Source organism: Dendrobates tinctorius, unplaced genomic scaffold (genome assembly GCF_039654945.1).
Source record: "Dendrobates tinctorius isolate UK_male_01 unplaced genomic scaffold, ASM3965494v1 ptg000030l, whole genome shotgun sequence".
Classification (NCBI taxonomy): domain Eukaryota; kingdom Metazoa; phylum Chordata; class Amphibia; order Anura; family Dendrobatidae; genus Dendrobates; species Dendrobates tinctorius.
The window spans coordinates 494,671-517,636 of NW_027361698.1; the positions used below are offsets into that span (position 1 = coordinate 494,671).

General features: G+C 47.5%; 1 protein-coding gene across 3 annotated transcripts in view; it reads right to left on the minus strand.

The window, feature by feature from the left end:
* Nucleotides 1-4,421: 4,421 nt before the first annotated feature.
* Nucleotides 4,422-22,966, minus strand: part of BDH2 (3-hydroxybutyrate dehydrogenase 2) — an 80,179-nt gene continuing 61,634 nt past the window's right edge. For all 3 annotated transcript variants that reach the window (XM_073571790.1, XM_073571791.1, XM_073571789.1), the window contains exons 7-10: nt 17,641-17,754; nt 15,096-15,154; nt 14,920-15,012; nt 4,422-5,536 (exon numbers count right to left, since the gene is read on the minus strand). In XM_073571790.1, coding sequence (XP_073427891.1) covers nt 5,483-5,536; nt 14,920-15,012; nt 15,096-15,154; nt 17,641-17,754 — 320 coding nt within the window. In that variant the 3' untranslated portion in view covers nt 4,422-5,482. The remainder of the gene's footprint in view (nt 5,537-14,919; nt 15,013-15,095; nt 15,155-17,640; nt 17,755-22,966) is intronic.

Below are 22,966 nucleotides of genomic sequence, written 5' to 3' on the forward strand. Positions count from 1 at the left end.
GTTTCTACCAAACAGTTCCAGTTTGGTTTCATCAGACCATAGGACATTCTCCCAAAACTCCTCTGGATCATCCAAATGCTCTCTAGCAAACTTCAGACGGGCCCAGACATGTACAGGCTTAAGCAGTGGGACACGTCTGGCACTGCAGGATCTGAGTCCATGGTGGCATAGTGTGTTACTTATGGTAGGCCTTGTTACATTGGTCCCAGCTCTCTGCAGTTCATTCACTAGGTCCCCCCGCGTGGTTCTGGGATTTTTGCTCACCGTTCTTGTGATCCTTCTGACCCCACGGGGTGGGATTTTGCGTGGAGCACCAGATCGAGGGAGATTATCAGTGGTCTTGTATGTCTTCCATTTTCTAATTATTGCTCCCACAGTTGATTTCTTCACTCCAAGCTGGTTGGCTATTGCAGATTCAGTCTTCCCAGCCTGGTGCAGGGCTATAATTTTGTTTCTGGTGTCCTTTGACAGCTCTTTGGTCTTTACCATAGTGGAGTTTGGAGTCAGACTGTTTGAGGGTGTGCACAGGTGTCTTTTTATACTGATAACAAGTTTAAACAGGTGCCATTACTACAGGTAATGAGTGGAGGAAAGAGGAGACTCTTAAAGAAGAAGTTACAGGTCTGTGAGAGCCAGAAATCTTGATTGCTTGTTTCTGACCAAATACTTATTTTCCACCATAATATGCAAATAAAATGAAAAAAAAAACAGACAATGTGATTTTCTGGATTTTTTTTTCTCAGTTTGTCTCCCATAGTTGAGGTCTACCTATGATGTAAATTACAGACGCCTCTCATCTTTTTAAGTGGTGGAACTTGCACTATTGCTGACTGACTAAATACTTTTTTTCCCCACTGTATACCACAAAAGCTATAACTAATAACCCTTCTGTGCCCTATATTCTAGTACGCTCCTACTGTATCCTACATAACAAGTGCCCTCTCAGTGACCCTACAGTTGTTCCCTCTGCACGTTGTTATAGTACCGTAATATTGTTACCTTCTGCCTCCTCGTTACCTAGCACCCTATAGAAAGCGTCTCTCTGTCACTCATTATATCTCCCCTTGACCATTTGTAATAATGCCTCTTGCGCTTAACCTATAATGATTTTTCTTCATTGTCCCTCTTTATAATAATGACCCTCATTGTCTCTTTCTTGTAATGTCCCCAAGTAGAGAATATATATAGAAATCCTGGGGCCCTATAGCATAAGTTTTATCACTCCACAGTCATAAAAGGCCATACCTCCTAACTTTTTAATACAAGGAGAGGGATATGTATTGCTGGAATTAGTTATTTTGCCTCTACTGAAGCCCCTTAGTGTTCTCATCCACTACCCCTTCCATGGCCCCCCATAGAGTATGATGCCCCAAAAATGCTCCCATACAGAATGATGTTCCTACATTCCTCTACCTACACAGCATGATGATCCCACAGACTGCACACAGTAAGACGGCAACAACTGCTCACCACGCAGTATGATGGTCATCACTTCTCTATATAGGATGATGGGCACCCCAGCTCCAATACTGTAAAAAAAAAAAAAAGACATCGAAAAACTGGAGCAAGGTCAGAGAAGAGCTACCAGGATGGTGAACGGACTGCAAACTATATCCTACGAGAAACTATTAAAGGATTTGGAATGTTTAACTTACAAAGAAGGAAGCCAAGAGGAGAATTAGTAACTGTCTACAAATATCTGAAGGGATGTCACAGTGTAGAGGGATCATCCTCATTATCATTTACAAATGGAAACAAGAGACGCAATGGAATGAAACTGAAAGGGAGAAGATACAGATTAGATGTTTAAAAAAAAAATTCACAGTGAGGGTGAACAATGAGTGGAAAAGGCTGCCACGAGAGGTGGTGAGTTCTCCTTCAATGGAAGTCTTCAGAGGCTGGACAGACATCTGAGATGGTTTAATGAATCCTGCATTGAGCAGGGGGTTGGACTTGAAAACACTGGAAAATCCTTCCAACTCTAGGATTCTAATGGTCCCGCAACAGCCCCAAAACCTTCAATATAGAAACATGGTTCCCCACACAGACTCTCATATAGTACAATGGTCACACCGCATAGTATGATAGTCCTCCACAGCCCAAATACAGTATGATGGTCCACCCACAGACTCTCATACAGTATAACGGCTCCCTGCACATTGTCACCCCAATAACATGATGGTCCCACCACAGCCCTCCTCCATACAGTATGATGGTCCCTCACAGCCCCAATACAGCATGATGGTCCCCTCACAGACTTTCATACATTATGGTCCACCAAAAGACCCCCATATAATATGATGGTTCACCCACACATTATGATGATCCCCCGCAGCCCCAAAACAGTATGATGATCCTTCACAGCCCCCATATAGTATGATGTTGCCTCACAGCCCCCATTTAGTATGCTGTTCCCCCACAAATTATTTAGCTTGTTAAAATGCAGCACTCAAAAGTCAAATTCAGATTTGCATTTTGAGCATGGATTCCAAAGTACAATGGGGGTGCTCCCAATTAAATTCAACTGACTTTTCCTCTGTGATCTTGAGGGCATGCTGTAGATTTTTATAGAAATCCATGCTGCACTGGATAGCTTATCTTCTGAGATGAGACAAGCAAGATATTTAATATTATGTTATGAGATAGTCATGTGTATATACGGTAAGTAATAGCACTATTTTGGTAGACTTTATTACTGTCAGTTTTCCCTGAGCTCATTGACAAAGTGAGTAGAGCTCCTATGATTTCTCCAATACATTGCACAAATAAGAGAAGATCTTACACCTCTCTCTGTAGCCCACTCTCATATACAATGCCAAACGATATGTTTGGTGTAAAGGCAAGGCAACACCGCTCATGACCCTGAACACACCATCCCCACTGTAAAACATGGTGGTGGCAGCATCATGGTTTGGGCCTGCTTTTCTTCAGCAGGGACAGGGAAGATGGTTAAAATTGATGGGAAGATGGATGGAGTAAAATACAGGACCATTCTTGAAGAAAACCTGTTGGGAGTCTGCAAAAGACCTGAGACTGGGACGGAGATTTGTCTTCCAACAACACAATGATCCCAAACATAAAGCAAAATCTACAATGGAATGGTTCACAAATAAACCTATCCAGGTGTTAGAATGGCCAAGTCAAAGTCCAGACCTGAAACCAATCGAGAATCTGTGGAAAGAGCTGAAAACTGCTGTTCACAAACAATCTCCATCAAACCTCAATGAGCTCGAGCTGTTTGCCAAGGAAGAATGGGCAAGAATTTCAGTCACTCGATGTACAAAACTGATAGCGACATACCCCAAGCGACTTGCAGCTGTAATCGCAGCAAAAGGTGGTGCAACAATGTATTAAGTTAAAAAGGCCGAATAATATTGCATGCCCCACTTTTCAGTTTTTGACTTTCCACAAAAACTTAAAATAACCAATAAATTTCGTTCAACTTCACAATTGTGTCCCACTTGTTGTTGATTCTTCACCAAAAATTTACATTTGGTATCTTTATGTTTGAAGCATGATATGTGGGAAAAGGTTGAAAAGTTTCAGGGGGATGAATACTTTTGCAAGGCACTGTAGCATGGAGGACTTTATATCACTGTACTAGTGTAGCTGTCAATATGGGTCTGGGGAGAGAAAATAATTAGCATCTCCAAAAATGGTATACACAGAGAAGCTTGAAATAGCTGGCAAACTTCATTTTACCTCTTGAGAGGAACCTGGACCTTTTGGCTGTTAATCAGTATATATACACTACTCCTGGTGCTGTTGGAAACTTTTGTAAGCTTTGGGGTGACATACAACACTCACTAGAAGCTGCAGCCACATCTCTGTCTCCCTCTACAAGCTCTCCCTCTCCAGGCCATAGACCTTCATGGGTTGCAGAATGTAACCTGATCTCTCAGTAGGGACTTGTGTATTTAGATTTTAAACTATAACTGAGAGACCATCAGTACAAGGTACAGGGGCGGGGATGTTTAGACAGATAACACTCCACTTTTCAGTCACTCTGTTCCATAACCTTGCCCTGGTATCTTACACTGACGACATCACTCAATTATAGGACAGAATAAGAGATTACAAAGTTTCTTCAGTATATTATTACATCATGGGAAACATTGTAACACAATAAGTGCTCTTTAATTGGGAAGTCTGTTGGCCCAAACTGAAAGGGAAGGAGGCAGCGGCATGTAAAACCAGTGGGAAAAATGGTGCACTGAGCCTCTTGGCCCCACCAAGGGTGCTGCCAGACCCCTAATCAACACATTTTAATAGACTTCAGTTTCTCCCCAACAAAGGCAGATATTAGATCACTAAAAATGTGATTTTTGTTGGAGCTACATCCCGTGCAAGGTTGTGTGTTTTACTCACCGGTCTGTTTGGGCTGACTGATTTCTTTCCTTCTCCTTAAAGAGAGTCTAAGGTAAAAGTAATTGTTTTATTTTGTCTCTAATCACATTACATTACATGGTCTTGTTACATTATTTTTGTAAAATAATATTGACTAAATTTCCAAATGACCTTATCAATAAAATGTCAACTTTTTAGTACAAAATGATATTTTTTTCACTTGATAAAGAAGCCAGTACGCCGTTGAAATGCATTGTGAATAAATCATTCTTGAAGAATTAATTAACTTCAGCAGCGCAGCCCACCTCACGTGTTGGATCGAACATCTCCTGGAGGACTTATCCACCCGTCATGGGGCAGCAGATGTTTTTCTTGAAGCCGGCGTAGGAGTTGTGTCTGTCACCACTCCTCCAGGTGGACGCAACCAGAACTCTCCTATTCCCCCTCCATAGTGCCTCACCCTATTGTGTGCTCTGTTTGCCAATTCTACATTTATTCAGAAATGAGATATTAGCAGTAAGTGTTCTATGGGAAGACACATGTGTAAGACTGGGTTCACGTAATGTTCGCAACGACGTTCAATTACCCCTTTCAGAACCCCGCAAAACAGGATTTGGACATATACGCCAGCGTGGCCATTGACTAGAATGATACAGACGGAGTCACTATGTACTTGGTCGTGCATCTTTTTCGGCTGTATACGCCTGGTTGAGGTGGGCAACAAGACATAGTCAACTATGTCGCATGACAGAGTACATAGTGACTTAGTCTGCATCATTCTAGACAATTACACAATGTGTGTTCAGACGTAAGCCCCAACAAAGCCACTGAACGTAGTAGCAAACGCTATGTGAAAACAGCTTTAGTCCAAGGATTCAGGTCCTTTATATACCTGCAAAAAATGTCACCTCATTGCTCATATTCAGATTTATAATGCATTGGAGCTTTTCAGCAAGACTGTACAAGCTAATCCAAGTAAAAAAAACAAAACCCAAACATCATCACTTGTGAAACAAAGACATCAAAACTATTTGGGCTCATGAAAAGTGACCCTGTACAACATCAACTGTTGTGCTTGATTTCCATTGATTTTTGGTGAAATGGTTCATCTGTCAGAAAATTTAAGTCACTTGATTTACAGACTCCAACCGCCATCGATGATGTGTGCGTTACCAGTAACATAAGCAGACTAGAAAAGACAAGGAGAAAAAAAATTAGATACGAAGAATTATATAACGAAAGAATACAAAACATAAATATCAATATTTTTTACAGCGCTACTTAAAAATACGGAATTCTGGTGATCAAGTCAAGGATCAGAATACACTCAACTGTACGTACATAACATACAATCCAGTGATGCATTCACATACTGCCCTAAAACAACATGGCTCCAATACCCCCAGAAAGAGTAGTAACAACATGGCTCCAATATCCCCAGAAAGAGTAGTCCATTGCCCCTCCAATATTAGGGCAGAGCCATGCTTTCCCCAAAAAACAGCTGTTTCTATGTGAGATATATGGAAAATGATATCTAATTGATATCATTTTGATATCTGATGGAAGGCTTGTCAGATACATTTTAGCCCAGAATGTGGGCTGCCAAATTCAACCCCCACCCTTGGGATTCCACAAGACCATTCATTGTTTTTCTTTAATTAGCCCAAGCAACCAGGCTTTTGAAATTCTCTCCAGAGGGGACATAGACCCTGTGTCCAGCAACTATCACAGGGATGTGAACTCTTGTGCAGCTGTAGGGTCGAGCAGGTCCTCAGGAAGCAGTGACGAGACACGAGACAGGGTATGACTTGTAAATTAAACTTTTATAAACTGGAGCCACTAGGGCTATGCCGAACAGGCAAAAAGGAGTAACACAACTCTGTCCTCGCAGGGACTCAATAAAATAAACAATACTTTTCTCAGTAACTGGAAGTAACCCGGCTAGTCCAGGTGTCGAAGGCCGGAATATGGCCAAACTATGGTACCTATTGCTATAGTCCACTTATTCCTCCATGCGTCACTCGGGATCGCAGATGCGGCCGCTTAGAGTACGTTGATGCGGCGGCCTTGCCGCCTCGATATTCCGGGAAGGTTTAAGCTCGACAGGCCCTGAAGAAACGATGTCGGTGGGGTGCTACAGGCCCTGAAGAAACGATGCCGGTGGGGCACAGCAGGCCCTGAAGAAGTGATACCGGTGGGGCGCAACAGGCCCTGAAGAAGTGATGCCGGTGGGGCGCAACAGGCCCTGAAGAAACTATGCCGGTGTGGCGCAACAGGCCCTGAAGAAACTATGCCGGTGTGGCGCAACAGGCCCTGAAGAAACTATGCCGGTGTGGCGCAACAGGCCCTGAAGAAACGATGCCGGTGGGGCGCAACAGGCCCTGAAGAAACGATGCTGTTGGGTCACAACAGGCCCTGAAGAAACGATGCTGGTGGGGCACGTAATGACGCAGTTCCCCCAAATGGCCGGTGGCTGTCCTCCGCTAAGGGTCTCTCCATAACCGGGACATGCGCCTCTAACATCGCTTAAGGCAAAGCAGCATCCCCTGAGGCCGGTGATGACGGGGTCGCCGCGGTGGGAGAAGGCCGGGCGGGGGGGGGGGGTTGGGGGGGAGTGTCCAGGCCTCTGTGGCCGTTTTATGTGTCGTCACAGCTGCAACCTGAGGTACAGGATCTCTTCCACCAGGGCGGGGAAGGTTCTCTGAGAAAGTGGGCGGGAAGCGGCCTCCGGTACAAGTCCCTCACGTCTCACTTGTCGGTGAGTGCGCAGTCTCCTCCTCACAGGCTCCTGTCGGTGTCCCCTCCAGTCACCCGGCTTCCTGCCTCCTGTCACACTCGCTCCCAACTCAGCGCGCCCCCTGCGCCTTTTATCCTCGCCCCGCCCCCTGTTTCCCTGACAACTTCAGTCATGTCTCTCCCTTTACTGTTCTCCCAGTCTTTTTCCCTCAGGAACCCTGATGGCGGTCCCCTGGGTACCGGCCCGGTCACTGTCTGGGAGTCCTCCTCCCCACATTCCCCCACCCTGTAAGCTCGTCAGTCCTCGGGCGAGGGCCTTAGTTTATTGAGATCAGTCTGTAGGGGTTTCAATGTTTGTTGCCATATGAATTGATCTTGTTCATATCGTTCAGGGGGTTTGCCGGCTGTTGACCGCTCGAAGCGTCTAAGTTCAACTGGGGTAGAGTCGTCTGGGGTGGTGGACACCGGTGGGCTGATTGGTGCGGGCAGGCTAATTGTGTCAGATGACCCATTACTGAGTGGAGGGCCTCTGTGTCCTGGAAGACAATCCTCGTCGTCGTCGTCCGGGTCCCAACATACAGAAGACGGTTCGGATGTCGACGGGGCAGACTCCGGTTGCCTCGGGTCGGAGGAAGTTCACGGGCGTAACAGGTTACGATGCACAATACGAGTGGGCAGTGTTTCATCCTCGGGTCATATTTCGTACACCGGTCCGTCTGGATGGACACGGCGTAAGACCGGTAAGGACTTTCTTCCCAACGCGGCTCTAGTTTGTTCTGGGGGCGTTGATCTAGTACCTCACCCGGTCCCCACTTTGAAGGTGAGGAGGTGGGGTTGCATTCTTCCCTGGGTGCTCCCAGTCTCGGAGCTTTGTGTGTACAATTCGGTGAAGAGTTTGCAGCCGGTGGCGATGATTTCGGACCCAAGACAACACTCCAGTCCAGGGCTGAGGCTCTTCGGGGTCCAACTCCACCTTCGTGATCCCTTTACCTTCTCGTCCGAACAACAGGGAGTAAGGGGTATAGCCAGTCACTCGATGTACCCTATTGTTATAGACCCAAACTAATTCAGAAACATATTCGGGCCAACGGGCTTTCTTGTCACTCTCCAGAGTGCGCAACATCTGAATCAGTGTCCGATTAAATAGTTCACAAGCCCCATTCCCTTGCGGGAGATACGGTGTGGTCCGGGATTTTTCAATTCCATAGAGGTGGTGTAGTTCTTCCATGACTTTTCCCAAAAAACATGCTCCCTGATCAGAATGTATTCGTTGAGGACAGCCGTATACTTGTATAAAGTTTCTACAATTTGCGGAGGCGGCTGACTCTGCGGTCTGATCCCGAGTGGGGGTGACCACAGCGAACTTGGTGAAATGATCTACCATGATGAGACAGTGTTCGTATCCCTGAAATGTGGGCCCAATGGTCAGATAATCCACCGTCAGGAGCTCAAGGGGCACTGAAGTCACAATAGTCTGTGTTGCGGCTCGCTGAGCGGGTGGTTTGGCTAACTCGCATAAGCGGCAGGTCCGGCAAATTTCGTCCACAACAGCTGGCAAGCGCGTGTGGTAAGCTTTCTGTTGCAACCATTGCAGAGTTTTTTTTTTCCCGAAGTGGGCCCCTTTTTCGTGAGCCTCCCAAGCAGATACGTGAAGTTGGGCTCCTGGTGTAACCACCTGCCAAACCGTCATTGAGGTTGTTTGTGATGTTATTTTATGATACAATAGTCCCTTTCGGATAACCAACCTCTCCCATTGTCGCAGCATAAGCAACAGGTCTTGAGTCAAGTTTTGTCATTGAGGGTCAGTGGGTAATTGCCCAGCGGCGACCCACGCTCTGAGGAGGCCAACGTCTTCGTCTTCTTGTTGCTGTTGTATCCACTTATCCCGGGATTGTTCCAGTATGCCCTTTGGGGTCTCAGAGCAAGATTTTTTTTTTTTAATTGTCCGTTGTGAGCACGGCAGCAGTGAGAGCGAACGGTTTTTCCTCTCCTTCTAATTCTTCGTCTCAATTCCGTCCTGGAGTTGTATGTCGAATCCTGGAGAGGGCGTCTGCATGGACATTCTCGGCCCCTCTTTTGCAGATAATCTTATAATTGTACTTCGCCATCCGGGCCAGCCATCGCTGTTCCAGAGCCCCCAGTTTAGCGATTTCCAAATGAGCCAGCGGATTGTTGTCAGTTCGCACCACCACCTCGGAGCCCGCTAGGTACTCTGCGAATCTCTCCGTCATGGCCCACACCATTGCGAGGAGCTCAAGTTTAAAGGAGCTGCAATTGTCAGGGTTACGCTTGGAGTCATGGAGTGAGCGGCTTCCATATGCGATCACCCTCTCCCGGCCATCTTGAACCTGTGACAATACAGCCCCCAACCCGTGAAGACTCCCGTCAGTGTGCAAGATGAACGATTGTGAGAAATCCGCGTAAATCAACACTGGGGCATCCGAGAGCGCAGCCTTGAGGTCTCGGAAGGCCTCTTCCTGAGGGTGTTGCCACTGGATTTTTCGCCCATTGGCCCCAGCGGGAGCCCCCTTTAGCAGGTCGTGCAGGGCTCGAGCTCGACATGCAAAATTCTTCACGAAACGACGGTAATATACGGCTAACCCCAGAAATGCCCGCACATCTTTCACCGTCTCGGGGGTAGGCCATTCCTAGATAGCAGCAACCTTCTCCCAGGATGGCCTCACACCTTCTGCCGAAACGACATGACCCAGATACTCAATCTGAGAGTGAAATAGGTGACACTTCTGAGGCTTCACCTTCAACCCGTACTTTTGCAACCGGCTGAGTAACTGTCCCAACCGCTTCAGGTGGTCCTTGAAGGTGGCGGCATAGACGATGATGTCGTCCAGATAGATCAACGTGGCCTCAAAATTGAGATCTCCCAGACACCGCTCCATCAATCGCTGAAAGGTCCCGGGAGCGTTGGCCAGCCCAAACGGCATCCGATTAAACTCAAACAGTCCCATGGGCAATATAAACACCGTCTTGGCTCTATCTTCTTCTGATATGGGCACCTGCCATTACCCACTGGCCAAGTCCAGGGCTGAGAAATATGTTGCCTTCCCCAAGGCAGACAGGGATTCTTCTATGCGGGGTAGTGGGTATGAATCTTTAATAGTGCAAGCATTCAGTTTACGATAATCCACACAGAATCGTAGTGTACCATCTTTCTTCAGGACCAACACGATTGGGGCCGCCCAGGGGCTTTGACTTTCCTGTATTACCCCTTTTCGCAGCATTTGGGCCAGCAAAGTTTTCACCTCCTGATAGAGTTGTGGCGGAATCTGTCGATATCGTTCCTGGATAGGGGCCGCTCCTGCTGTGGGGATTTCATGAGTGATGGCGGTGGTACACCCAAAATCGTCCTCATGGCTAGCAAATACTTTTTGGTACTGTCCAATGTTTTTATCTGTGAGAGTTGGGCTGCAGTTAATCCAGAAAGCTCAGCCCGCATCTGCTCCAAAATATTTTGGCCCTTTTCTTCTGCCGAGACTTCGTGGGCCTGTAAGGTTCGTATTGTTACTTCCCAAGGATCCTCGGGGTGTACTCGTAATTGAACCGCAGGAGCTGGCAGCACCTCTTCTAGTTTGGCCAGTACAGTCAGTGCTTTCAGAACGGTGTCTCGGTCTTCAAGGTTAACTCAGCGAACCAGGACGGTTCCTTTTTGCACCGTAGCGAGGGAACGGGCCACCAGTATGCCAGGGGGTAAGCGCTCTGTGGGACACGGCTCCACCTGCAACTCCACGCCCTCCAAAGGTACCTGGGCCCGAATCGGCAGGGCCACCACTGTCTGTCCAGGAGGTAGCACAAGCAGGGGAGCTGCTGACGCGATGACCTTGCCTAGAGCCTCGTCCTCCTGACAGTCCTGTTGCACCCGCGCACCTCGCATCAGCTGCTGGAATACCTGTCCCTGGGCTGTGCGAGAACCCCACTGCTTCAGAATCTTCTGTGTGGGATAATTTAGTAGTAAGTTGCCGAACTCTCGTAAAATGTTCATGCCTAGGGTGACGGGGTGCCGTTGATCAGCTTCTCCTTGAGTTAGCACCACCCCTCTGCGACCAAGGGATTTACCGCATGTCACCTGCACCCACACCACCCCGGCAACCGGCAATTGATTGGCGGCTATTAATCTAATCATGGGCCCCCACTGAGGTCTTGCTGCCTCCGCGAAGTTTTGTTGAAAGTACGTGGCAGGCATGGTGGTCACTTGTGACCCCGTATCTACCAGACACTGGACGGCCCGGCCCTCCACCGGACACTTTGCTACCAAATCTTCGGGACTTCCACCACCCCTAGTTGTGGTTTTTAGCTCCGAGCGGCGTCCCCCCAGCCCGGAGCCCTTTAGTTTAATGGCCGCCGGGGTGGGTATCTCCCACGCCGCGGACACTCTCGGGCGAAGTGGCCCGGTTCTTCACATTCAAAACACCGAGCCTGTGTAGGCTGACCACCCCGCGGGGAGCGGGATCCCCAGGAGTTAGGATTAAAGCTAGGTCGTCTAGTCCCGGTTCTTCGTTTTACTTCAGCCAACTCGCCCTTAATATTTTTCAGCTCTTGCTTCATCTCCTCCACCCACTGAGGCTCCTCGACTGCATTCGCGGAGGCCTCCACACCTCGGATTTTCCCCACGGAGACCGCCATCCCCTGCTCCTGCTCTGAAGCACGTGCCTGACTTCCCACCTCTGAAAAGTCTATTCGTGGATTCATTCTGATCTGCTCCCGCAGTGCCTGTTTGACTAACGGATCCCACAAACCAGTCACCAATAGGTCACGTAGGGTAATGTCGACAGGTCCTACCCCTACCCCGTCCTTTCTTTCAATAGCCGTATGCAATTCTTGGAGGACATTCATATACTCTGTGATCGTCTCCCCCTCTACTTGCATCCGACTAACCAAACGGGTTCTTAACTCTCCCACATTAGTAGGGTCCCCATGGGTCTGCTCTACTATCTGTAACACTTTTTCAAAAGTGTTGCGGTGCCCCGGAGGTTTCAACATCACTGACCTCCGCACCTCCCCGTCCAGTGCCATGAGGGCCACCTCGGCTTCCAGATAAGGGGTCATTGGGTGCATCCGAAAGAGCCCCCGCATCCGCTCTGTCCAGCTCCATAACATAGTACTGGAGCCGGAAAATCTAGGCAGGTTGTTCAGCATGGCCCCAAATGAAATGCTGGAGTGGGGACCCTCATTATTTGTAGAGCCAACTGCTCCGCCTGGGTCGGGGGCACCACTGTTCGCGCTTGGAGACTGCATCCTGCCGACTACGCCAAGTGTAGGGTCGAGCAGGTCCTCAGGATGCAGTGACGAGACACGAGACAGGGTATGACTTGTAAATTAAACTTTTATAAACTGGAGCCACTAGGGCTATGCCGAACAGGCAAAAAGGAGTAACACAACTCTGTCTTCGCAGGGACTCAATAAAATAAACAATACTTTTCTCAGTAACTGGAAGTAACCCGGCTAGTCCAGGTGTCGAAGGCCGGAATATGGCCAAACTATGGTACCTATTGCTATAGTCCACTTATCCCTCCATGCGTCACTCGGGATCGCAGATGCGGCCGCTTAGAGTACGTTGATGTGGCGGCCTTGACGCCTCGATATTCCGGGAAGGTTTAGGCTCGACAGGCCCTGAAGAAACGATGCCGGTGGGGCACAGCAGGCCCTGAAGAAACGATGCCGGTGGGGCGCAACAGGCCCTGAAGAAGTGATGCCGGTGGGCGCAACAGGCCCTGAAGAAACGATGCCGGTGGGGCGCAACAGGCCCTGAAGAAGTGATGCCGGTGGGGCGCAACAGGCCCTGAAGAAAGCGATGCCGGTGGGGCGCAACAGGCCCTGAAGAAAGCGATGCTGGTGGGGCGCGGTAATGACGCAGTTCCTCCAAATGGCCGATGGCTGTCCTCCGCTAAAGGTCCCTCCGTAACCGGGACATGCGCCTCTAACATCACCTAAGGCAAAACAGTGTCCCCTGAGGCCGGTGATGACGGGGTCGCTGCGGTGGGAGAAGGCCGGGGGAAGTGTCCAGGCCTCTGTGGCCGTTTTATGTGTCGTCACAGCTGCGACCTGAGGTACAGAATCTCTTCCACCAGGGAGAGGAGCGGCGGGCGTGGTTCTCTGAGAAAGTGGGCGGGAAGCGGCATCCGGTACAAGTCCCTCACATCTCACTTGTTGGTGAGTGCGCAGTCTCCTCCTCACAGGCTCCTGTTGGTGTCCCCTCCAGTCACCCGGCTTCCTGCCTCCTGTCACACTCGCTCCCAACTGCCAACTCAGCGCACCCCCTGCTCCTTTTATCCTCGCCCCGCCCCCTGTTTCCCTGACAACTTCGGTCATGTCTCTCCCTTTACTGTTCTCCCAGTATTGTTCCCTCAGGAACCCTGATGGCGGTCCCCTGGGTACCGGCCCGGTCACTGTCTGGGAGTCCTCCTCCCCACACAGCTACAAGCCAACTGGCTTCCTTTGTTTGACTCTGGCTGCCATCGTGGCACAACAGATCCCAGGCTAACCACTGCAAGGCTCTGAGATATGGAATCTAGAAAATGACCTAGAATAAAAGAATTTAATATCTCTGCGCCTAGCTAAGCACATAATCAGAATCGGCATTCTTTTCCCCACAAGCCCATACCATTGAACCACCTCCGGAACCCTGCGTTATGGAGTTATAAAGCATAGCTACCAGGAATTAAATATGGTAGCCGTATTTGGTCTCCCTGCACAGATAAAATCTAGCAGAATACAGTGGCATTACTACCGTCTTATTTGGACCTTTGGGCAAAAAGTTATGGGCCATCCACGGTTCTGCCTGGAAAACCATACTCAGATAAGGGGAGGAGGGAGGGTGCCAAGCCCAGGTGCAGAGTGTAGGAGGGAGCAGCCTAGAGAATATTAAGCAGCTCATTTTAAACCGGGATCTTCTACTGGCCGGAGGCCTGTTACCTGACGCGGCCAGGGGAATCAGGTAACTAAAATTTGGACCTGTGATCCATCAGTGCCTCGCTGTGGTCACATGCTATATAACTCGGTAATTGCAATCTATCTATAGCCTACCCTTGTTCTACAATCTTGACTATACACTTGCATATCTGTCCTTGTAAATATAAACCTGTATATTTCTAGTGCGCCTTTTAGCAATTAAATATAAAATTAATATTGGGCTGCTCTTTTATTTCGATACACGAATCCCCATGTCCGCATGCTCCGTTGGTTATTATACGCTACCCAGGTTGGTTTCTGACCTGATATAAGCCTGCTGTCGGACGGGGCTTATATCGAACGAGGAACTGGTGGCAGCATACAGTACTGTGTTAGTGAGGAGCCCTGATAGTGACAGCCGGGAGGTTTATATATATATATATATCCCCAGCCTGGACTGGTGATGTATATCCCCCTCACTGAGAGCGCCTCAATAATTCGTACTTATGAGGGAAGCCTTTCTGGCAACTATTTGCCCTCGGTGCAGTTCCCTGACTGACCTGGGGAGAGTAATGGCGCCAGAGTGCCGATCCTTGCTTGATCCTTCTCTCCCCTTCCCAGAGGTGAGTGAAGTCGACATCCCCATCTCCTGTGTGATCCGTAACTTTCTATGTCCCTCAAAACCAGCAAAGTACTGCAGGACACAGATGCAATTGAGAGATGTAGCCCAGTATTCACAGTGCTAGAGACTGGTACGCCCCACTTCTCCTACAACCCATTTTGGACACAAGCAGGAAATCACTTTAGGTCACCTCCAAACATTTATTGAAAGAGGTTGGGCAGATGAGGCCATAGGAATAAGGGGATTTCAATTGCTTTTCTTGATGATATGACACAACTGTGTAGGTTTGGAACCCTCACTAGACAACTTACTTCATCAGATGCCAGGTACACACACAGATGGGCAACTTCTTCTGCTGTGGCCATTCTGCCAGTCTTTTGTCTTGCAAGGAAGTCCTTTAAAGCCTAGACAAATCACAGGAAAATGGTAAAATATCTACAAATACAATCAATTCAATGAGAAATAATAGCATATTTCACATTCGTACCTGTTCAGGGTTTGGCCTGGCTTGGATCCTCTCTCTCAATGATGGGGTATCCACAGTTCCTAAATATAGCTTAGATTTTACAGCATGTTTGAACCATGTCAATGTAATGTAGGCAAGAGAAATAACAAGTATACCACCATGATATTAGGTGTGATTAGCTTAAATTATCTTACAGTAATCTGTAGCAACTCTATAAAGTGAAATAATCCATGGAAGCTAAACAATAAGTACTAGCTCAAAGTGATTGGTGGATTTTTCTGTAGACGCTTCAGGGGATGTACACGGCTCATATTTGCCCCCACAAATAAGTGAAAACAGAGCTTTTTATTTCAAAACAGGAAATATTGGGGCTGCCCAATTTGTACACACTAAATGCCTTTTCTAGACATTCATCAGCGTTATGTATATAAAACATAATTGTCTCAAGAAATATATTTATGGACAAGCTATAGATTATGCTGATTATGTCTAATAGGTACATCTCCAAAATGGGGGTCCTCCAAACCTCTGTTCCAGACGAAATCCGGTCACTGGCGAGTGGAAAGATGTCGGATGCTCAGTCTCTCTCCATTATCTGCTATGGGAGTTCTAAATCTTTAATTTATTTTATTCATTTATATAACACCATTAACTCCACAGCACTTTAAAGCCATGATCATCACTGACCCTTCTGGGGCTCACATTCTAGATGTGTCTTAAGGTTATGGTAGGAAACTGGAGAACCCAGAGGAAACCCACGAAAACACGAGGAGAACGTAAACTCCTTGCAGTCAACCAATAGGTGGTATGAACTTAACAGTGTCTAGTGATGTGCCAGGGCAAACACTGAGTATAAGCCAATGCCAGAACAATCATCCAGTATGAGCCAATGCCAGAACAATCATCCAGTATGAGCCAATGCCAGAACAATCATCCAGTATGAGCCAATGCCAGGGCAATCACCCAGTATGAGCCAGTGCAATCATCCAGTATAAGCCAAAGCCAGGGCAAACACCCAATATGAGCCAGGGCAATCACCCAGTATGAGCCAGTGCCAGAACAATCACCCAGTATGAGCCAGTGCCAGAACAATCACCCAGCATGAGCCAATGCCAGGGAAAACACACAGTATGAGCCAGTGCCAGAACAATCACCCAGTATGAGCCAATGCCAGGGCAAACACCCTGTATGAGCCAGTGCCAGGGCAATCATTAAGTATGAGCCAATGCCAGGGCAAACACCCAGTATGAGCCAGTGCCAGGGCAAACACCCAATATGAGCCAGGACAAACACCCAGTATGAGGCAGTGTCAGGGCAATCACCCAGTAGGAGCCAGTGCAATCACCCAGAATAAGCCAGTGCCAAGGCAAACACCCAGTATGAGCCAGGACATACACCCAGTATGAGCCAGTGCCAGGGAAAACATCCAGTATGAGCCAGTGCCAGAACAATCACCCAGCATGATCCAGTGCCAGGGCAATCACCCAGTATGAGCTAGTGCAATCACCCTTTATAAGCCAGTGCAAACACCCAGTATGAGCCAGTGACAGGGCAAACACCCAGTATGAGCCAGGAAAATACCCAGTATGACCCAGTGCCAGGGCAATCACCCAGTATGAGCCAGTGCCAGAACAATCACCCAGTTTGAGCCAAAGCCAGGGCAAACACCCAGTATGAGCCAGTGCCAGGGCAATCACCCAGTATGAGCCAATGCCAGGGCAAACACCCAATATGAGCCAGGACAAACACCCAGTATGAGCCAGTGCCAGGGCAAACACCCAGTATGAGCCAGGAAAATACCCACTATGACCCAGTGCCAGGGCAATCACCCAGTATGAGCCAGTGCCAGAACAATCACCCAGTTTGAGCCAAAGCCAGGGCAAACACCCAGTATGAGCCAGTGCCAGGGCAATCGCCCAGTATAAGCCAGTACCAGTACAAACACCCAGTATGAGCCAGTGCCAGGGCAAACACCCAATATGAGACAGGACAAACACCCAGCATGAGACAGTGCCAGGGCAATCACCCAGTATGAGCCAGTGCAATCACCCAGCATAAGCCAGTGCCAGGGCAAACACCCAGTATGAGCCAGTGCCAGGGCAAACACCCAATATGAGCCAGGGCAAACATCCAGTATGAGCCAGTGCCAGGGCAATCACCCAGTATGAGCCGCTATGAACAATTTTGCATATTTTAAGACGGTCTAGTTTAAATTCATACCATACAAATATTAGGCTGTATTAATAAATCGAACTTCAATTTACAGTTACAGACATCAAGCAAAGATCTTGAAAAAGGTGAATTCATTCACAAAGCATATTAGAAAGTTGCAGAAATTTCATTAACCCATAGTTAGGTTTTGGATCTTTGCACAGCCATTGTAGGTCATGGCAGCAAGGAAACAAACAGTCCAGACATTACAATGCGTTTTTTGATGCAAGACATTAAGGCTGATCCTACAACTCAGGCTTCAGTACACCACATGGGAAAGGGAGATAATGCAGAGAGATGAATTGAAAGAGATATGCTATTGTTAACCCTTTATATTTCACACAAATTCACTTACCTGGACATATGCAGTTACACCGGATTCCTTGCTCAATAAAATCTGCAGCGACAGACTTGGTTAGACCAATGACTGCCGCCTTTGATGTGCTATATACACATCTGTTTACAACTCCTGGAAGGGAAAAAAAAAAGAAACATAACTGTCTTAGGCACAGTGTAACCTCCAGTATACAGAGAGCACAATGCTAGTGAATGAACTCCTGTCTATGGATTACCCAGCAGATCAGTATTCCGAATGTCAGCCTGCAGCTGGGCAATGTGCAGCATTGTATGAAACCACAGCATTAATATAAAAAGGAAGTGATCAATAATTTCAGCCAAACATTCAGATATTTCACAAAACAAAGGATACAAGAATTTTACATTAGGCCAACGTTGGCTGAACTAGCAGCTATCGAATGGTTCGACCAACAGTCTAATGTGTATGGGAGCTAGTGAACATCACTCTAACATTGACATGAGACAATGAAACACAAGGAAAGTGGAGAATCAGATTAGTCACAAGTATGAGAAATGTTATATTGTGTTATTGCAACCCATCAATGCATTGGGCATCAATTGAGACTACACTGTGGCTGCTAAAGGGATATACTGTCTCTTAAAACTGATGGATTTTCCACAGGATAAGTGACAGTCAAAACCACGGGCACCCTCTCCGATCAGTTGTTAGAAAACGTGAGACGCTCCGATATGCCTACACTGGCTCGGACATGCCTACGCTGGCTCCTACATGCCTACGCTGGCTCCTACATGCCTGTGCTGGCTCGGACAGGATTCTCTCTCTCTCTCTGGTCTCTCCGATGTTTGTAAATAGGCATAGACCTGTCAGTGAACTGGAGGAAGTGGTGAAAAGCCAGCAGGGGAACGGTGCTGGACTTATCAGGCTTCATCCTACAATCCCTGGCCAGATAGCCAAACTATGTTTTCTATGAAACACCAGAGTGTTCAGAAAAAAACAAATTATACCTAGCTGCAAACATGCAGTCAGGCTCTGATCCATGTTGGCCGCAGATTGTGAAAAACTGATGCGACGGATCAGTTTGTTTTTTTTGACGGATCCGTTGCAGCAGCTGTAGCCTGAGGTAAACTTTGTCCGTTGTGCTGAGAGAAAGAGAGATTGATTGGTTATGTGCCAGAATGGCTTTCAGGGTTTAATTAAAGGAATAGAAATGATTCTGGGCACGCTCAGTTGCAAGAAAAGGAATCCGGCGACGGATCCGTCTTTTGACGGACAGCGACAGATCCTGCACCCATAGGCTTCCATTATAGCCAGCGACGGATGGTGCTGGATCCGTCGCTGTCCGACTTTTCAACGTAGACAAAAAATGTTCCTATGTCCATTGTATCCGGCCGACGGACACAAAATTTCGGACAGATCCGTCAAACGACGGATGAAACGTGAGGCCATCCATCGCTAATACAAGTATATGAGAAAAATAAAACGGATCCAGCAGTATTAGTTGCTGGATCTGTTTTTTTTTCACAAAACGACGGATTGCGACTGATGGCAAATAACTGATGTGTGAAATAGGGATTTTTGTGTACTCACCGTAAAATCCTTTTCTCAGAGCCAATCACTGGGGGACACAGAGACCGTGGGTGTCATGCTGCTTGCCACTAGGAGGACACTAAGTAAACACAGAAAAAAGTTAACTCCTCACCTGCATTATACACCCTCTCGCTGGCTGGGAATTCCCCAGTTCGGTGAAAAAAGTAGTAGGAATATTAAACGAATGACAATCATAACTCTGTCAAAACCTAAAAATGCTACAGTGAGCCAATAGGCCAAACAGGGTGGGTGCTGTGTCCCCCAATGATTGGCTCGGAGAAAAGGATTTTAAGGTGAGTACACAAATCCCTATTTCTCCTACGCCTCATTGGGGGACACAGACCGTGGGACGTCCTAAAGCAGTCCCTGGGTGGGGAGCATATTTGTGCTAATACCTCATGTACCACTGAAAACGGAACTGCTTCTATCTCTGTCACCATCCTTCCGAGAACTCCCATGGTGAAACAGAAGGAGTGAGAAACTGGTCGAAAAAGAGACCACACTGCTTGATGTAAGGCTTGGGTCTCTCCTGAGGGAGGGTGGTGAACTCACGGGAAGTGTGAGCCGGTCCTGGGAAAGACCTTTCACAGTCTTCCAACTTAGGTGTGAAAGTGTATCTACTGTTATCCACAGATTCCTCACGGGCTGGAAGGGACGGACCCTTGATGAGCAGGGTGTCCAGATACGGTAACACTACCACTCTTGGATAGTGAGGACTGGCCATGACAGCCGCCATGACCTTGGTAAAAACCCTGGGAGCGGTTGCAAGTCTGAAGGACAAGCCAAGAACGGGAAGTGTTTCTCGTGAGTTGCAAAACGCAGGAACTCCTGAAGGGACGGGCAGATCGGAACGTGAAGGTAAGCGTCCTTGATGTCGGTGGATGCTAGGAACTCTCCCCTTTCCCATAGAAGCGACAACTGATGGGAGAGCTTCCATTCGGAATCACCGTACTTTGAGAAACTGATCTAAGAATTTCAGATCCAGAATGGGTCGCATCATCCCGTCCTCTTTTGGAACCACAAAAAAAGGTCTGAATAAAAAATCCTAAACCTTTCGTGAAGGGGGACCGGAATGATGACTCCGTCCTTTAGCAGAGCCTGAACAGCCCGAAGGAAGACTCTTGTCTTTCTCTTGGGGGAAAAGGAAAGTAAAACCCCCAGGTTGAAGGGGGAGAAGAAATTCTATATTGTATACGAAGAACACCAGCCTCCTGACCCAATTGCCGTCATTGGGTAGATCTATGAGATCTGGCTCCCCCAGATCCAGAATCCCTAGGCCTGGGTTTCCAAGAACGGTTAGGTCCGTATGATGCGAAAGATTGAAAACGTGTCGGCTGTTGGTTGCGAAACAGGCGAACAGCCCCTTTTACTGAGGAAGGAATTTACTTTCTTCCCCCTGGTAAAATCAGAAATGAGCTGGTCTAGTCTCTCTTCAAAGGACGACCCTTTTGAAAGGGGGGGGGAGAAGTCAACGAACTTTTCGATGTGGCATGCGCCCACCAGCCGCGGAGCCCTGGGGCTCTTCTAATGGAGATCGCATTAGCGGCAGCTTGAGCCGCGTAATTGGCGGTATCAAAAGAAGCGTCTATTACAAAGACCGCTGCGTGAATCATCTGGCTGGCGACAGGGGTTGCCTGCGGAGAAGATTGCCCAGGAATTAAATAATCAGGACTTTGCCTTGGTGACCTAACCTGCCACGAAGGACGGAGAAAGAGCCGCTCCTGAAGCTTCCAAATATCGAACGGCAGGTAGTCAATTTTGACGATCAGAGGGGTTTCTGACTGAGGCACCCTCAGAAAACAGATAGGAGCGTTGTAGAAGCAAGACGCGGTACAGGAAGGTTCACCGGAGGGAACTGTAATCAATCTTTCAATAGGTCTGGAGTATTTAGCCAGAGTATACAGTCATGGCCAAAAGTTTTGAGAATGACACAAATATTAAATAATCTTTATTAAATAATAATCTTTATTTTTATATAGCGCTAACATATTCCGCAGCGCTTTACAGTATGCACACATTATCATCACTGTCCCCGATGGGGCTCACAATCTAAATTCCCTATCAGTATGTCTTTAGAATGTGGGAGGAAACCGGAGTACCCGGAGGAAACCCACGCAAACACGGGGAGAACATACAAACTCCTTGCAGATGTTGTCCTTGGTGGGATTTGAACCCAGGACCTCAGCGCTGCAAGGCTGCAGCGCTAACCACTGAGCCACCGTGCCGTCCACATATATATATTATATTTTCACATGACCTGCTGGCCTCTGGTTTTTATGTGTGTTTGTCAGATGTTTTTATCACATACAGAAATATAATTGCAATCATATTATGAGTAGCAAAAGGTTATATTGACAGTTAGAATGAGTTAATGCAGCAAGTCAATATTTGCAGTGTTGACCCTTCTTCAGGACCTCAGCAATTCTCCCTGGCATGCTCTCAATCAACTTTTGGATCAAATCCTGACTGATAGCAGTCCATTCTTGCAAAATCAATGCTTTTATTTTGTCTGAATTTGAAGGTTTTTGTTTGTCCACCCGTCTCTTGATGATTGACCACAAGTTCTCAATGGGATTAAGATCTGGGGAGTTTCCAGGCCATGGTCCCAAAATCTCTGTTTTGTTCCCTGAGCCATTTAATTATCACCTTTGCTTTATGGCAAGTTTCTCCATCATGTTGAAAAAGGCATGGTTGATCACCAAACTGCTCTTGGACGGTTGGGAGAAGTTGCTCTTGGAGGACATTCTGGTACCATTCTTTATTCATGGCTGTGTTTTTAGGCAAGACTGAGAGAGAGCCCATTCCCTTGGCTGAGAAGCAACCCCACACATGAATGGTTTCAGGATGCTTGACAGTTGGCATGAGACAAGACTGGTGGTAGCGCTCACCTGGTCTTCTTCGAATAAGCCGTTTTCCAGATGTCCAAAACAATCGAAAAGGGGATTCATTAGAGAATCAGTCCTCAGCAGTCCACTCCCTGTACCTCTTGCAGAATATCAGTCTGTCCATGAAGTTTTTCCTGGAGAGAAGTGGCTTCTTTGCTGCCCTCCTTGAGACCAGGCCTTGCTCCAAGAGTCTCCGCCTCACAGTGCGTGCAGATGCACTCACACCTGCCTGCTGCCATTCCTGAGCAAGCTCTGCACTGCTGGTAGCCCGATCCCGCAGCTGAAACACTTTTAAGAGACGGTCCTGGCGCTTGCTGGTCTTTCTTGGGCACCCTGGAGCCTTTTTGGCAACAAGGGAACCTCTCTCCTTGAAGTTCTTGATGATGCGACAGATTGTTGACTGAGGTGCAATCTTTCTAGCTGCGATACTCTTCCCTGTTAGGCCATTTTTGTGCAGTGCAATGATGACTGCACGTGTTTCTTTAGAGATAACCATGGTTAACAAAAGAGAAACAATGATGCCAAGCACCAGCCTCCTTTTAAAGTGTCCAGTGGTGTCATTCTTAATCATGACAGATTGATCACAAGCCCTGTCCTCATCAACACCCACACCTGTGTTAATGGAGCAATCACTGAAACGATGTTAGCTGGTCCTTTTAAGGGTGGGCTGCAATGATGTTGAAATGTGTTTTGGGGGATAAAGTTCATTTTCTAGGCAAATATTGACTTTGCAAGTAATTGCTGTTAAGCTGATCACTCTTTATAACATTCTGGAGTATATGCAAATTGCCATTAGAAAAAATGAAGCAGTAGACTTTGTAAAAATTAATATTTGTGTCATTCTCAAAACTTTTGGCCATGACTGTACTTTTGTCCAGTGAGCCACTTAT